This window comes from Symsagittifera roscoffensis, chromosome 4, assembly GCF_963678635.1.
Source record: "Symsagittifera roscoffensis chromosome 4, txSymRosc1.1, whole genome shotgun sequence".
NCBI classification, from domain to species: domain Eukaryota; kingdom Metazoa; phylum Xenacoelomorpha; order Acoela; family Convolutidae; genus Symsagittifera; species Symsagittifera roscoffensis.
In genome coordinates, this window is record NC_087065.1 from 36,321,540 (window position 1) to 36,336,367 (window position 14,828).

Genomic DNA, 14,828 nt, shown 5'->3' on the forward strand with positions numbered 1-14,828 from the left:
AGACACTCATTAACAACTAAATCAACTCCCTCCTCTCTTACGCTAAATTGGCGGTCCTTTGCATCAAAAATTTAGTTATTTACTAGAAAGGTTTACTGTCTCGTGTCGTCCGCTGTATGACTGCAGAAAAAGGCAGAAAACCAAATATGAAGAATACAGTAAACAAAAAAGCAGCGTCAACAACTTTCATAACATATAACTTATGAAAACTTTTTAACTGTCTCATTTGAGGAGAGTTTTTGTTCCGACCACTAAAATTTGTTGTTTTTTTATTGTTTAATTTCCCACGTAAAATCAGTTACCCGAAGTAATCATAAGCATTGATATAGATATAGATATTGATATAGATAGAAATATAAAAATAGATAGAAACTTTTATGTGTTAAGACACTAAAAAAACCCTGTTTTGAAAAAACAGGTCAAACAGCCGTTTTTTGGATCGTCTTGGAAAATGTTGACAAAAAATTGCGCTTTTTTGACCCGCGCTCCCCCCTAAAAATTAGTATATATTGGCGCCAGATGCGCCTTTAGAAAATTTTGACCCGCGCTCCCCCAAAATCCGCCCCTGCTAACAAATAATTATATTTTATTCTTCAACTTTGCTCTTAAAATATACTGAAAATTATATACTTTTCGAAATATGTAATTGTTTTTAATTGGATTGCGTTGATAAAACAATTTCTTGAAATTTTATGATAACTAGTAATCCTTTGAATATGATAATCTTTTGTATGAAGAACCCAGTTTTTTGACAAATAAATGTTGATAAAAGTAGCTTTTAAAAATCTATAATAACTTGATTTCCTCTTGTAAAGGTTAACCTGTTTCTGGAAAAAAAACAATGTTTTTTTTGCAGGATATCGTTGCTAAGAGCAGTTTTGAGTGATGTTTCAAATAATTTTCAATCTGAGTGAAGTTTCAGAATCTAAGGTCATAGCAAACGATTAAGTTGTTTTTATCATTTTATCAACAGTTATCAAAACTCTAAGAAAAATTGAAACCCGCGTAAAATCGACCCAATACTTTTTACTGTTTCTTGACGCAATTTCTTCATGTTCAATAATTTATCGTCTGATGCGCAACAATGGCTTGCTTGGAAACTGACAGATTGAAAGATGAAAAATCAATTAGTCTGATTAAAGTAAATCAGAAAGCAGAACATAGGAAAAGCAGCCTTATGGGTAGCCTTTACGCTTGTAGGTTTGCCAAGCTCTTTTTTATTTATTTATATTTTACAAGGATAACCAAAAAAATTATTTTGAACATAAGGGGGAAAATCATATTGTCAAAAACTGAACCGTTGCTTGAGTGTTTCTGTTCTGTGTTTAGACAGACAGTGCTTGGTCGGAAGAAGTTTTCATTCGTAGCTGACCAGACAAATCTCAACCACACCGCCATCTCAGTCATCATCAGAACACTATCCAGCTTACAGGTCAGCAGCAGCACATATGACAAATTACGAATACAATGTCCAACGCAAACAGATTTTGAAACATAAATAGTATCAAACAGTAAATTTCGTGCAAGAAATAGTAAATTTCGTGCATGTGAACATGATCATCTTAAGTGTGTATGATCATCTTGAGTATGGTCCATGATCATCTCAAGTATGGTCGAAAAAGCGTAAATACCCGGATTGAGGTTTGCTATTGATGTTTAGACCGAAGAAATTTCTTCGTTCGAAATGCTTCTTGGTCGAAAAAATCCTGGGCCAAACTCAGTCGAAACTTTTTTCCTCGGTTGAATAGAGTCGAAGTGTTTTTTCGCGGTAGAAGTTTTTCTTGGTCGAAAAGACTCCTCGATCGTACTCAGCCGACACGTTTTTCTTTGGTCGTACACAGTCGAAATGTTTTATCGCGGTCGAAATTCTTTTCGGTCGAAAAAAACTCCTCGGTCGAACTCGGTCGAGATGTTCTTCCTCGGTCGAACATAGTCAGACATAGACGGCTTGGGTCGAGTTGGTCGAAACATATCGAACCTGGGTCGAGACGGTCGAAACATATAATTTTTTGGTCGCGTCGGTCGGAACATAAATCGCAAACCTCGACCCGGGTAATAGATTAATTAGATTAGATCTTTCGACACGGTTCCTAATGTTTATGACAGTGTTGAAATAAGCGGCAAAAGGTTTCCGACGTCAAAGTGAGCGCCCGCACTCAGTAAAAAGACAAAGTAATACTTTTTATTGTCAGTCTCTTTAATGTTCAAAAAAAAATGATTATAATCGATTAAAAATGGATTATAATGTTACTATTTTTCAAAACAAAAATAATCATTATAATCGATTATTTTTTGAAAGTTTTTTTTCTCAATTTTTATTGAATTATAATCCATTATTGTTAAACAAACGTCATCGCTTCATTTTGTTTTATTTTTGTTTTGTTTTAAGTGCTTTTCAGATGGTTATTCAACAAACTTCATCCTTTCATTTTTTTTTTCATTTCGGGCATCTTCAGGTTGATTCACTTCGTTAAGATTCATAGAAACAAAACGATATTACTAACAAATGGGCATTAACTATAGTCGACGTCAAAAATTTGGCAATATAGATCAAAACAGAATGCGTTGATTAGAATTTTGCCGATTCCGCGAAACGTTCTGAGTGGCGGGCGCAATTGTAGTTGCTTGATGTTTAAACCCTTTGTTTTATTGATTTCACAACAGCAAAACGACACCACGCGTTAAAAAAGTGTCTTGGAGTCTCATCCAGAAACTAATTTTTTCTGCGGTTTCTATCATCACCCAAATTCGAATTTTTTTTCGCATTGCAACAGCTCTGCCTTGTAATGACATTGATTTTTTAATTAGCCAGAAGTCATAATTGTGGAATCCCTCATACGCGAAGGACCGAATGCGCGAAAATAAAAATCTGGCAATCAGAAATAAAATTTGGAAAGAAAGTAAACAATTTCAGGGACTGAATGTTGATATTGGCCGAATAGAAAAACTACAAATATATGCAAAATTTTAAAATTGTGCTTGACCGCCGCCGAATTGGAACAATTTTTTTCAAGGGTTTCGTTACGAAAGAAGCTACATATTGCTTCATTTAATTTATTTTAATTGAATGGCATTTGGTTCTTTTTAAAACTTGACTTTCGGTTAATTTTGTTTTCGGTCTTTTGCTCACTAGTTTTTGTGTGCTCATTTGGTCCTTCGCGCATAAGAATAGCCCCCGTCATAATACAGTGCTGATTTAAATTATCCGGAAAAAAAACGAACAAAACTTGAATTTTCAAACACGTTTTTGTCAAATTGCGTTAAAATTAGACAAAACTTAAGAGGACAAATTTCGCTTAGAATTTCATCAGAATTATTATGATGCAATTTTTTCTCCAAATTCTCAACCAAAACTTACCCCAAAAAATGGGTCACTTAGAGTTTTTCTAATCAAGTCAAAAATTATGCTGAAACTGTTTTGTTAATTGATGGGATAATTATATCACAAGAAGCCTTCTACACAGCCCAACAAAGTTCTAGAAGAGTTAAATCTCCAAAAATTTGACTAAATTGTTCAAAAATAGGTTTGTAAGCAAAGATTTTGGATTTTTTATAGTAAAAATTATTTTTTTTGACTATCATGCAAAAATATTTTCTCTTACACGGGTTTTTGGAGGCTTAAGCTTTCTAGAACTTTGTTGGCCTGTGTAGGAGGCTTCTTGTGATATAATTATCCGATCAATTAACAAAGCGATTTCAGCGTAACTTTTAATTTAAGTACAAAAACCCGAAATTACCCATTTTTGGGGTAAATTTTGGTTGAGATTTTAAGAGAAAAAATTGCCCCATATTAATTCTGATGAAATTTTAAGCGAACTTTGTCCTCTTCACTTTTTGTCTAATCTTAACGCAGTTTGAGAAAAACGTGTTTCAAAGTTAAAATTTTATTCATTTTGTCCGGATACTTTAAATCAGCACTGTTCTTACGTAAGCTAATTTTTGGTGACTATGTTTACGCGCTTGATTCGCAAAAACTTAATGTTGAGGACAGTAGGCGGATCTAGGTTTTTCTCGAGGGGGGGGGGGGCGGATTTTTTTTTTTAGGTCGACCTAATTGATTTTTCGAGCTCGCTCTAAGCACGGTTTAATCGCTGTTTTTGGCACTTTTTGGAAACTGTTTTTGGAAAAAGACGTTTTTGGCACTTTTTGGAAAATGTTGACTAACAAATCGCATTTTTTCGGCGCGCGCTCCCCTCTCAAAATTAGTATATATTAGCGCCAAAAACGCCTTTAGAAAAGTTTTAGGGTTGGTCGGCCAAAATTGGATTTCTTAAAAGTACCAAAGTGACCCTTTGGGTCGGCAGGGGGTCGAATCCCTGAGGGGAAAGGGCGTCCACCCACCCCCACCCCCTAAATCCGCCCCTGGTTGAGGACGCCAAATTAGCTTTTCCGTCATAGAATTCCATTCAGGTTCATTAACCGAAAAGAGTATTGCCAACAGCTTCCTCATAATTCTCGTTGTACTCTTAAGAGCTTGGTTGTGCTTTGTGGCTTTATCTTAGGTGCTGTTCTGCATTTTGTGCGAAAAAGTAGTAGAAGCCTTAACTTTTTGCCATTTCCCGCTTTGTTATCGGAAAGAAACCTCCAAGTTACCACGAAAGGTTACCAAAAAGTAGCAGGCAACTTCCAAGTATCTGAGTGTGCAATAGTATGCACACTACGAAGGCATTGATAGGATCTCCCACATTCTTAGATATTTTAGTATTTGAATGATTGGAATGAGAAGTTAGAAGCTTACGAAAGCCCCAAATGACAAATATAATTGTGAATGTTCATTTCTAAGTTAAATTGAGGCAAGCTATCATTGGCCTAAGGTTTATAGCCATTAATATCGGGTAATGGTTTTTTTGGAAATTTTTAAATTTTTTAAAGTGATAATCGACGTAATTCAACCAGTTTGAAGATATTCGGAACATTCTGTATTTTGAATTGATACGATACGCGCAGACTAGTTGCTTAAGAGTTTTGAATAATAAGGAGAAGCGTTTTGACGCGGGCACAAGCTTTTTCTAAATTTTTCTTACAATCATCCCCCCGTACAACCCCCCCCCACCCCAAATCGATTTAGGGGGAGCAAATATAATTTTTTCTGAAATCAAAATCAACCGCATTATTTTAAAAATTTGAATTAAAACTTTAATTTTTGTAATAAACAATTTACAAATGCAAGCCCGCATAAAAAAGCAAAAAACCATTTTTATTTGCGCGTTTGCATAAAATGCATATTTTATACAGAATTAATTTTCAGAAAAATTACATGCTTGGGGAGGGTATTCTACGGTAGGTCATTTAGGGGGGCTTGTACGGTTGATCCAGTTTCTTTTTCCAAATTACGAAGAAAGGGCAGAATTTTTGTGTTCAGAGTGGTTTTTTTCTTCAAACTAGTTTCGCCTCTTTGACAAGCGTACTTTCGCTTTTTCATAATATCACTTGAAAATTTATGACACCTTGAGCTCAAAAGTAAACGAGATTGCTCGTATCACAGGCACAGCCCTGAATGCTCCGACTGCCCATCAATTGGTTTCGAATCACTTTTGGCATATGAAATCTTGACAGACTACAAAATTTAGGCTGGTCAAACTGGTGTTTTGGAAATAATAAGACCAATTAGCTTGCCTCAATTCAATTTGAAACGATTCTGATTTTGATTGCGGATAGTGCCACGCATAAATAATTTGCGTATTGAAACAAAATATCAAAGTATTTTTCCAGGCAGCAAAACCGAACTTTAGTCTAGTGCAAGCACACTCGCTTGGCAATCCTGAAATATCCGTATTAATGCCCATATGAAGCCAGTTTTTTTTAATCAATCTGAATAAAAAACGCCCGGTCATATGTATCTCCGACTTTCTTCAAAAGTCGGAACAAAAAATATTGCAACTCAAACCGCTTTTCGTAATGTTATAGGAATTGGATTTTGCTACTATTTTGACTACTGTCATCGATCTTCTTAGTCATAAACGTACTCGACAATAAAGTCATTACAAATTGAAAATGAGGATTTGCTGTTATTAAAACATTATTAGACGTGAAATATATCACTTTGCACTTAAAATAGTTGAGGTGTATAGATAGATAGCGTGTATAATCAAGTTTAAAAAAAACAAGAAAAAATTCATTTTCACAAAATTTATCGTAAACTGTATTATCTACGTTTTCACAACATTTTCTCGTAAACTGCATTATCTACGAAGGCAGTCGTAACGTTCAGGGTATCAGCCTCATACGAGCAGTCTTAATGTTTTGACTTTCGAAGAAGTGGAGGAATTCTTGGTATCTTTCTTCACTTTAATTTTTATTACACGGATTTCATTGAGCCTAAAAGAGATCGATGTCCAGGGCTCGAAAAAGAAACACTTCGCCTCAGGGCGGATCTACGATTTTCTCGAGGGGGGGGGGCGGATTTTCAAAAAAATTTTGAAAACTTTGACGACCTTTTTTTTAGGTCGACCAAATTAATTTTCCGAGCTTTCCTAAAGCACTAAAAAGACGCTGTTTCGGCCAATTTTTCTGGTTTTTTGACACGCTGTTTTTGGGCGTTTTTTTGAAAATTTTGACGAAAACGTTGTTTTTTTGGCGCGCGCTCCCCTCACAAAATAAGTATATATTGACGCCAAAGGCGCCTTTAGAAAAATTTTAGGGTCGGTCGGCCAAAAATGGGTTTCTTAAAAAGTACCAAAGGGTGGATGGACCCTTTGGGTTGGCAGGGGTTCGAATCCCTGAGGGGGGAGGCGTTTGCCTTCCCGCCCCCTTCCCCTAAATCCACCCCTGCTTCACCTCTTGGTTTTCCACAAAAAATGGTTTGAATTTAGCGCTACATTGGACGGCTATAATTCATGCTGGGATAAATAAGCGGGATATATTTCGTCCTATTTCGTTCTAAGCTGCAAGTTAAATTATTCCAAAAGTAATTAGGCGAAAATTTGCTCTTACTATAGCTTACCAGGATATGGTGGGGGAAGAGCTCAGACATGCCTCAAAATGTTTCACTGTGTGCTCTAAATAGCGTATGAGGGGATAGTTTAAGAGATTAAAATTTTTGTAAATATATTCAATTTTTTAATCAAAAGATTTTGATCAACATTAGGGGGAAGTCAGAAGATTCAAGGCTTCACTTTGATACGAGTAGTCATGCTTATTTTAGAAATGAAAATTTCCTTTTTCAGTAGTCATTGGAATTTAGGTGAAAACATTCCTAGATTATCCCAAATGGCATTCAATTATGCTCATTTAGGGCTATTTGTTCCGCATTAACTGATGTGGTTACATCCCTTTAGAAACCAACCCTCCGTGGCACCCATTCAGCGATAGAGCGGGATGTAATAAATGGTCGTAATTTGAACTAAATCAGTTTATGCGAGATACAAGAAGATACCAATGGAGTCCTCCTATTTTTTTTCTAAAAAAAGCGACGCCTCGTCTGCTACTGCAGACAAGACAACTGTAACACCTGCACCTAACGAAAATTCACTTAAATGTTTGAGCCGTTGCCGGAAAAGAACTCAAGCTTGAATAAGCAATAATTCGGCGAGACTTGAAGAGCAAGTTTCCTCTCAGAAAAACGCCATGTGATAAAAGAAGGAGAACATCAAGGGAAAGACATTTATGTAGATTGTAACAATTTGTTATTGCATGAGCTGCATGTACTATTTTTAGTTAACATAAAATTTATAAAAGTGTGTTAACATGACTTGAAAACTTTGTCGAAAAAAGGATATCAAAAAAAACTGAAAAGAAATAATTGGTCAGCTTAAAAAAACGGCGATACAATAACTGTTGCGTGAGAGAAAACTGAGAGTCAAAAGGCAAATACGGCTGTCAAAAACCTTGTTTAAAATAATGGTACTCTATTTATATCCAGAGAGAGCGAAAGTGCGTGGACGTGTTGTATGTGGCCCGACCGAAAGAGAAGAAGGAGTTCAAGACCCTGCAGAAGCTGCTGGGACTGGGCAAGGGCAAGGGCAACAAGTCCCCCCAAAATGACACCACGAAACTCAACTTCACGGTCAGTTAAACATTTCCACTTGTGATTTTGAACAAATGCAAATGTAAGTTTGTTATCTGTTTTTTTTTGGGAGTGAAACGAAATAAGGTAACTTGAAAATTTGGTTTAAGTATTTGATTTTTTAGTCAACGGCATGATATATTTTTTGAATTGCCTCATTTTTTCAAATTTATACGCAATTGAGTTTTTTTTGTCTGGCGAAAAGGGATTTTTATTAAAGTTAAAAGAACGTCAAATACATTTTGCTGGCTATCGAATCGTCAGTTCTGGTTTTATTGGTTGTTCTGACCACTGCTCGAAGTGGAAAGAACAAACATCATCAAATTGCAGCGATTTCAGCCGTGATTTGGATTCTATGAAAATTGTTTTAGTCGAAAAAAAACGGTATGCATTTTTTCGTTGTTAAAACTTAATTTTTTTCAGAGTGGAATTAGACTGAAGTTTCATTCCCACAATTTTAAGGCTTCTATTATATCTAACAATTCTAAAAACATTTTATCAATGAAAATTTGATCTTGTGGCTCATCATTATCCTCAATATCTTCTCAATAATTAAAAAAACCAAAAAAGCTTTCAAAAACTGGTCGAATCGGCTATTCTTGTTCAATGGCCAAAAATCGATATACCAATTTAATATAAAGCAATATCACAACGAATTCAGTTTGAGTATGCTTTCAGGCCGTTATGCTAAATGAACCTCGCGAAGTGCAGAGATTCATCGATCCTGCCAACTTGCCACGACAACAGGGAGGATATCATCCATATCAACACGAAGACTTTGTTCAGTTCTTCCAGGTAGGATAAAAAAACGTTTGTTCCATGGTCCGAGGGTACCTAAATCGATGGTACTTATGGTCTATGGCGGTGAAATAAAAACTGATTTTTCTGCAATCACCTTAAAAATTGATGGCCCAGGTTTGACTTTGATCAGAGTTCCGTTTCCGGAGATTAAAAAGCAACATTTTTCAGCCAAAAAATACCAAAGTAATGTCCACGAAGTCGTAGTCAGGGATTTAAAAAAGTCCTTATAATGACCTGATAGCCTACTGGGTATTGTTTTTGCTATAAGAAGATGTTAAACGCTAAATTAAAGAGTTTTTCAAGCGTCTGGACAACTTGAGGCGAGTATGCGCGCAGACGTTGCAGAACTTCGACTCAGTAAGAAGGGAAAGTGTGAAGCTACACAAACTCAGCAGAAGATCGGTCACCGGACTCAAGAGGTCAACCAAGGTCATCGAAGCTCACAGTCAAAAACTGAGAGAGTAAGTGGTATGAACAATGCATCTTTGAAAAGAGATAATCTAACAGATGTCCATACACTGTTTAATTGTGTTTCTTGCGCAAAATTTTTAAAAGGCGACTAATTAAAGGTGCTTTGTTTTAGCAAAAGGTATGGTTTTTGATACAGAATTGACGAAAAACTGGCACACATTTTCCCTGAGCCCACTGATTAATTAATGATTGAAACCGTACTCCAATCACGACGCATTGATTTTCTCAACAAAATATCTTCTTTACTAAATGTATATTTCTATTTGGTAGTGAACTGGACCTGGAAAAATTGTCGAAGGAGTGTGAAAGCTTCCTAGCTGACCTGATGAACCCAGAGAGGGATTTTGTCTACGCACAGACCCCAAGAATCCTCTTATCCGCACCCGCCATACAAGAAGTGGAGGTAAAAATAAACAAGGAAAATGACGCTCTTTATAAACCCCATCGTAATATTTTCAGGTTTTCAATGTCGAATTAGGTCAGAGCCAACAAAATAGGCCAAAAAATTAAATCTGAGATGAGCACAATGTTGGACCAAGTGAATAATCGCTCCCTAGATCAATTTAAGGAGGACATTGTTCACTGGGTTAAAAATAATATTTTTCATCTAATAGCTTTGAGCATAGCGCATGCCGGCCTTACGGCTTGAACTTGTCATTTAACTTTAGAGGGGGAATAATCACTTGGTCTATTAAGGGTGGAGATTGATCACATGGTCCAACTTTTTTTTTAAAACAAAGAAATCAAAGCTGCACGAAATAGATTGAGCTGGTGGAAACATGCCGAAAGATGCGCAGATTGATTCTTGTAGAAATATTATTCTAATGACAGTAATAATAAATTGGTTCCATATCTAGTTTATTACACAATCAAGTTTAGAAATAAGTATTACAAAAACAAAATTTTAAAAAAAAAATTTACAATGTTTTGTGTATGAAAAAAGTACCTCAGAGAGCAAAATAAGATTAACATCTAGTCTATTTACAGGCATCTCAAAACGAGAATCAAAAACCATTATTTTAGGATTCAGTTGTAGTAAGAAAAACTAAGAAAACATAGAAAGGGTAATAGTATAAAATCTAGCATTTAGAAGCAGTAGAATCTAATGGCTAGCCAGAAACAACTACAAAAACAAGAGCATGTATTCGACAACAATTTTCCTGGAAAAATAAAAAATCTAAGGCAGAGTTATTTTGAAAAGTTTTAGTATCAGTCGAATCACAAACTCCATGGTTTTAATATGATATATCACTCAAGCCCTTCCAGCAGCTTTTTGTAGCAATTGAATTTTTGTGGAAAAAGTAATTTAAAAAGATAAAACTAATACAAAGACAAAGTTCCTCTCATTTTCAATGGCGGAAAACAAAAAATTGTTAAAAAAATAAAGGAAGCATTTTCAAGTATAATTTTCAAATAAAGGAATAAAGGAAGCAAATAAAGGAAGCATTTCCAACGTCGAGGAGGGCAAGTTTTCCAACAGAAACAATGTTTTAATACTTAAATGAATTTGAACAGCTCTTGTTAGACCTTTTTGATTAAACTTCTTTCTTGGCTGCCTTTTGTTCTTAAGAAGTTTTGTGAAGCTTTAAATAAGCATTCACTTAGTTTCATTTATACAGAATAGTAAGCAACTTTTAAAACTGCAGATTGCTGACTTTTGTGCTGAAGTGATTCAATTTTTTCTATTATTTTGTTTGTGAAAAATTGCTTTGCTATCAAACCGCAAAATTAAAAATACATTCATCTATTAAAAACATATAGTTTTTGAAAGGTTTTTTAGCAGCACTTTTTAAAGTCCGCCATCAGCAAAAATAAAAACAAGGATAGCCGGTTAATGTGCCAGTAACACAAAATCTTCCGACCATAGTCTTTAGAAAACTACGGCTTAGAAAATTATATTTTCCAAATTAGTGTCGTTTATTCTGCTTGGTGTGATACCAAAAAAAAATTCAAGTTTTTTCTAAATTTTTTTCAGAAATTTTTTGAAGTTTTAGGTGCCCAAAATGAAGCTAAAAATTTCCAAAAACTAGTTTTACATGCTTAAAAACAAGTTGTAAGGTCTTAAATTAGGCACAATTCAGCTGTTGTAAGCCTGCTCGCTTGCTTATTTGCTCAAATTTCAAACCAGTTTTTCTCAACACTAAAAAAACATTTGGGTTATTTTATGTGATTCGAATCACCACTAAAAGGGCTTTAATTTGATATAGACCTTGTTAGTAGCAGAACCTAAGCAAAAAAATTAAGGTAAAATTAAACTACCTTAAGTTTGCCCATGAATACATTAAAAATTTACTCATAAAGGCCCTAAGCTCGAGTCGTATCAACCAGAAAAACTTAAATGTAAATTTATCATCGAAACACCTCAAAAAGTATAATTTTTACTCATCTTTACCTTAACATGAAATTGAGCTAAAATTTTCCTTAAGATTTAGACAAACTCAAATAGCCGGTTACTGTGCAAGAGGCGACCATAAATATATTGCGACCATAGACTACAAAAAAAAGTTTTTTTTTTTTAAATTACTGTCGTTTATTCGGCGTGGTGTGATAAAAGCAGTAGAGCGAAAAACTTTAGGCATTTTCGGCTTAGTCATTTTCGACAGTCGTCGTAAAATGAGCAATTGAAAAACAATTTTCGTAGCAAAGTGACTGGAAACAATGTGAAGCAAAATGACTAAAAGAATTTTGTAGCAAAATGAGCGATAAAAATTTAAAAAATTTAAAAATTTTTGCAATTTTTTGAATTTTTGAAGTTTTGATTCAAAAAAGGCGCTAAAACACTCAAAAATTCTAACAAAACTTGAGTAAAACTTAGTTTTTACGTTTTAAATTAACCTATTTTAAGCTTTTAAGCCATTAAAGTAAGCTATTGTAAGACTGCTCGCTAATTAAGACAAAAAATTCAAAAATTTCAAACCGGTTTTTCTCAACACTACGAGTTTTTTCTTGAAACATTTAATGTCTTTGAAATCATTACTGTAAGGGCTTCAATAAATTATATATCACTCAACCCAGTCCGATGATTATTTGTGGTTCCTGATTTTGCGTGGAAAGGAAAACGAAAAAAAAATTAAAACACCCGAATACAAAGTTCCTCCCCATTTTCAGTGGTCGGAACAAAAATTTTCACTTATTTAATTTAGTTTCTCAGTTTTGCCTAATTGTATCAGGAAAATGTCAAAAACAAATTGTTCGTGAAAACCATAGACCTTAAGGTTAGATATTTATCTCTGTCAAATTGAAAAATTGATTTTTTTTTGAAAAACGAATCAGTATGTTTTTTTTTGTTTTCTTGCGTTAGGAAAATGCCAATAGCAGGAAAATGTCAATTTCAGTATGTTTTTCAGTTTTCTTGCATTCCTGGACTTTTTTCCAGTTGTCTGTTGGCAAAGTTTTCATTTTTGGTTTTGTGACATAATTTTTGATGAAGAAAAGCTGTAACAGAAAAACAACTAGAGAAATTGATGTTTTTAAGTGATTAGAAACACTATAAGTTTACATTTAGTGTGATTTCTGAGAAACAAGTCCTAAAATTTATTCTTACTTCCGTTGATGTTCGATGGTTTGGGATTTGATTTTCTTCTGAAATTATCGAGAATTTGTTAGTCTCATTTTGCTCTCAAATTCTCAATTAAAAAAGTAGCCATGGTACAAAAAAGCTGTGGTCCAGCAATTCTAGATTTTTAATTTTTACTTGCTTTGTATGCTGAAAGCTAAATCTGTACCATTTTATTTTGAACTCACAATTGTTCCAAATTTTATTTTAATGTCTTGTTGATTTCCTTAAGTGAAAAATAAGCGACAATTATCTATTTTAGAACCCGAGCCAATTTTTTTCTTTGTGCACGAATTAATCAGAATTACGGCAAAATAAGTAATTTTGTCATTTGAAAAAACTTTTCCATCATATCATAGTAGTATGTGTATTTTTGTCCACTGGGTCCTAACGAAATTGCTTAACATGACATTCTACCCAAAAACAGGCCAACCGCCTCCTCTCCAACTTTTCCGTAACTCAGTTTTGGTTGACCACCCCTATTATTTGTAACGGCACCTTTGGCACAAATATACACTGGGCGGTGCTCAATCCGAAGAGTCGCTCGCAGTTTAAGCTCAAAGTTTCAACTTATGGTCAAAGTTCTTCGGGGGATCAAATTTTTTTTTTTAGTTCCTGTGAATCGCAGAGGATCTATCAGTAGTCCATTTGTATTATCTCCCCACATTCCAGACTGTGTTATTTTATTGAGCGAAGTTCTTTTTTGCAACTCAAGGCCGTTTTTTTCGTCTAGAACTTTCACGTGGTTCCATTATTGCAGCCAAATTTGCTCAAGTTGTGAAAAACCTGAAGCTAGAGCTCGTCCTCACACACTATCGTTACCATGGGATGGGATCAAAAATCATCTGGATCAATTTTAAATAAGTCAGACAGTGTTCCAAAAGGTGTTTGTTTGACCGTGTTGCAAACCGTGTTTGGTTTCTTCAAAATTGCACGTTCGCGGTTTGACTACTTTATATTCATTTCATTTCTTATGTTAAAAAGAAAGCAAACTCCACTTTCGATCAGCAAAGTGTAATAATCTGAAAAACCGTGATCAACTTCTAGTTTCGAAATTGGATTTTGAAATTATAGATTTCTCCGCGGAATAAAAAAATTAACAAATTTATCCAGTCTTACCTCGTTAATTTTTGTCAAAAAAGTGTCTACCCTAAATTGTTTTTAAAAAATCAAAAAGTTTATGTATATCTATTTTTTCTTCAAAATTTCATGTTTGTTTTGCGTTCATGACTCTTTTCCACCTAGCTGTGGCTAAGTTTTAGTTTTATCTTTTTACGCCGTTGGTTGTTATATTTTTTACCAAAATGAATTGTTTTGCTTTTCTATTGTTTAGTCAATCAAAAATAGGTCTTGTCTAAGACCTCTTGCTGATCTGCTTTTAGAGCACTAGTGGATGAGGTTGTTTTGATGACTGTATCCTCCGCACAGATAAACATGTTACATTCTAATATGAATCTCCATCCATATTTATACTTAATCAAACGGTTAAATTTTATATACCGGAACTGAATTTAGTGATTAATGTCTCTCTTGCAAAAAAAACAAGAAATTAATGGTCCCTAACGCAATTTGAAAGTTGATCAAAGACAATGCCAACTGTAGTGGACGTAAAAGAGACAGGTGCTACAGTTGCAATTTATGAAAAAATTTTGGATTGCGGAATGCTATAAACAGAACTCACGCACTTCAAAAATTTTTAAAAAAGATAGAAAGACGATAAGTTTTTTGATTGGCTGATTGGTCACCTACAATTGATTTCACTGTGAAGAAACAAATACGGTTTAAATTAACTTCAGAACCTGAATCCGAAAAAACAAAATTTGGCGATAAGCCCTTGATCGCAGCTAACTTCGTACCTATCGAGACAAAAAACAAAAACAGTGCTTTCAAACTTCCCAAAGAATTTAGTTTGAAATTTAATTGTTAGTTGCAAATTAATAAAAGCTCTCGTTTCATAAGATCAAATTGTTGCGTAGCAACCTCCTCATATGCAGC

General features: G+C 34.6%; 2 protein-coding genes across 2 annotated transcripts in view; both read left to right on the top strand.

Moving 5' to 3' along the window:
* The window catches only part of LOC134845158 (mucin-2-like), a 428,810-nt gene that overhangs the window by 159,914 nt on the left and 254,068 nt on the right, over positions 1–14,828 (top strand). The gene's annotated exons all lie outside the window — the stretch shown is intronic.
* On the top strand, positions 1,085–9,985 carry LOC134844865 (uncharacterized). The gene is made up of 7 exons (XM_063861683.1): positions 1,085–1,200; positions 1,330–1,432; positions 7,862–8,005; positions 8,684–8,800; positions 9,110–9,267; positions 9,548–9,680; positions 9,974–9,985. Exons 1-7 carry the CDS (start codon positions 1,085–1,087, stop codon positions 9,983–9,985), a joined length of 783 nt encoding a protein of 260 aa, XP_063717753.1.

Bases quoted from the DNA above. Each gene is read 5' to 3' on its own strand.
- LOC134844865 (XM_063861683.1), top strand. From the start codon at position 1,085: ATGGCTTGCTTGGAAACTGACAGATTGAAAGATGAAAAATCAATTAGT. The intron at 1,433-7,861 runs GTCAGCAGCAGC...ATTTATATCCAG, and splicing joins GAACACTATCCAGCTTACAG to AGAGAGCGAAAGTGCGTGGA. The intron at 9,268-9,547 runs GTAAGTGGTATG...TCTATTTGGTAG, and splicing joins CACAGTCAAAAACTGAGAGA to TGAACTGGACCTGGAAAAAT.